The following is a 1848-nucleotide window of genomic DNA, read 5'->3' on the forward strand; positions in this document are numbered from 1 at the left end:
AAGCAGGTTAAGAAACACCACACATAGGAACCATTCTATAATGGTGTGTTAAAAGGGAAGGTGGGGTGGGAGTGAGGAAGGGAGGGAGAGAGAAGAAGAGAAGAGAGCCTGTAAAAACAGCACACCAAGAAGTGGCTGTCTCTGGGTAGTAGGATCACTGGGAACAATTACTCTCTTGGCTTTCCCTCATCTGATCTCCTTTTCCTTTCTGATGTTTCCACCATGAAATTGTGTCACCTGTGTAGTGAAGGAAGCAAGCATGAAGGTGCTTTTTAAACCAAACCACAAGGAGAAGAGGCAGCCTGTAATCTATCAAGTGGCACAGATTAGCAAGATTATTCGCAACGCCCTTGGTGGGGGGGGGGGAATGGGGGAAAGCAGAAGAGAGGAAGAGGGGAGGAGGTGGAGGAGGAAGAGGGTAGGAAAGGTGAGAGGGAGAGAGGGAGAAGGAGAGAGGGAGAGAGAGGAAGGGGGGGAGAGATCGAGGGAAAGGAAGGAGGGAGGGAGGGTGAGAGGAGAGAGAGAGAGATAGAGAGAGAGACAGAGAGAGAGAGATAAAGAGAGACCTGCACTCCCAGTACAATACAATACATTGCTGGTGGGAGAGAGGGAGAAGGAGAGAGGGAGAGAGAGGAAGGGGGGGAGAGATCGAGGGAAAGGAAGGAGGGAGGGAGGGTGAGAGGAGAGAGAGGAGAGAGAGAGAGAGAGAGAGAGAGAGAGAGAGAGAGAGAGAGAGAGATAAAGAGAGACCTGCACTCCCAGTACAATACAATACACTGCTGGTGGGTTAGAGGGGCAAAGAGGGTGGTTGTAAACCGGGTGGGAGCCAAGGTTTGGCTCTGCTGGCTGGCTCGTCCCTGGCATGTCTTCATCGCAAGGTGGCCTCCTCATCCGTGTCTTCCTCGAAATCTTTGACGTCAGCACTGGTGGACTGCCTGGCCCAGGCTCCCCTTTCGGCCTCTCGTTCTTTATGCGACTTGAATCTCCCAACGAAAATTTTGCGGTAGTTCAGGAACATGCCATTCATCGCATCAATGGCTCGCTCTGCGGACTCCTGCTTCTGGAAGTGCACAAACCCGTAGCCCTTGGGCCCCTTTTCGTCGCAGGCCACTTTGCAGGACAGGATGTTGCCAAACGCCGAGAAGATGTTGTACAGCGCCTTGTTGTCGATGGTCTTGCCCAGGTTCTTGATGAAGACGTTGCCCACCCCACTCTTGCGGAGCGAGGGGTCCCGCTGGGACCACATGATGCGCACGGGCCTGCCCTTGATCACATCAAAGTTCAGGGTTTCCAGGGCCCGCTTGGCATCCACCGGTTGCTGGTAGTTGACGTACGCGTAGCCCAACGAGCGGCGGGTGATCTTGTCCCTGCAAATGCGGATGGACAGGATGGGCCCGGCCGGGCTGAACTTCTCATACAGCATTGCCTCTGTCACTTCAGGATGCAGGTCGCCCACGTACAGCGAGGCCATAGGAAAGTCTGGGTTGCCTTCGGAGCCCCGGCTGGTCTCCGCATCCACATCTGCAGCCGCCGCTGCCGCCGCCGCCGCCGCAGCCGCCGCTGCCGCCGCCGCCGCCGCAGCCACCGCCGCCGCCACCTCCGCATCCGCATCAGCCTCCCCCGAGGAGGGCGCCGCAGCCTCCGCTACTGCCGCGGCTGCTGCTGTGGCGGCGGCGGCGGCTTCAGCCGCGCTGGCCTCCACAACCGCTGCCGCCAGGGCGGCCTCCGCCTCTTCCCCCACTGCCAGGGCCGCCGTCGCCTCCCCCTGGGTGGCCTCCCCCACTGCCTCCTCTACTGAGGCCTCGGCCTCCACCTCTGCCTCCACCTCTGCTTCCGCCTCAGCTACGG

The 1848-nt window shown here is 58.7% G+C and overlaps 1 protein-coding gene across 1 annotated transcript; it reads right to left on the bottom strand.

The window, feature by feature from the left end:
* Positions 1–444: 444 nt before the first annotated feature.
* LOC119878891 (polyadenylate-binding protein 1-like 2) lies at positions 445–1563 on the bottom strand. The gene has a single exon (XM_038589431.1). The coding sequence runs from the start codon at positions 1469–1471 to the stop codon at positions 869–871; it is 603 nt and encodes a 200-aa protein (XP_038445359.1). The 5' UTR covers positions 1472–1563; the 3' UTR covers positions 445–868.
* Positions 1564–1848: the final 285 nt, after the last annotated feature.

The sequence above is a fragment of the Canis lupus genome, unplaced genomic scaffold (assembly GCF_011100685.1).
Source record: "Canis lupus familiaris isolate Mischka breed German Shepherd unplaced genomic scaffold, alternate assembly UU_Cfam_GSD_1.0 chrUn_S2038H2237, whole genome shotgun sequence".
Taxonomy (NCBI): Eukaryota; Metazoa; Chordata; class Mammalia; order Carnivora; family Canidae; genus Canis; species Canis lupus.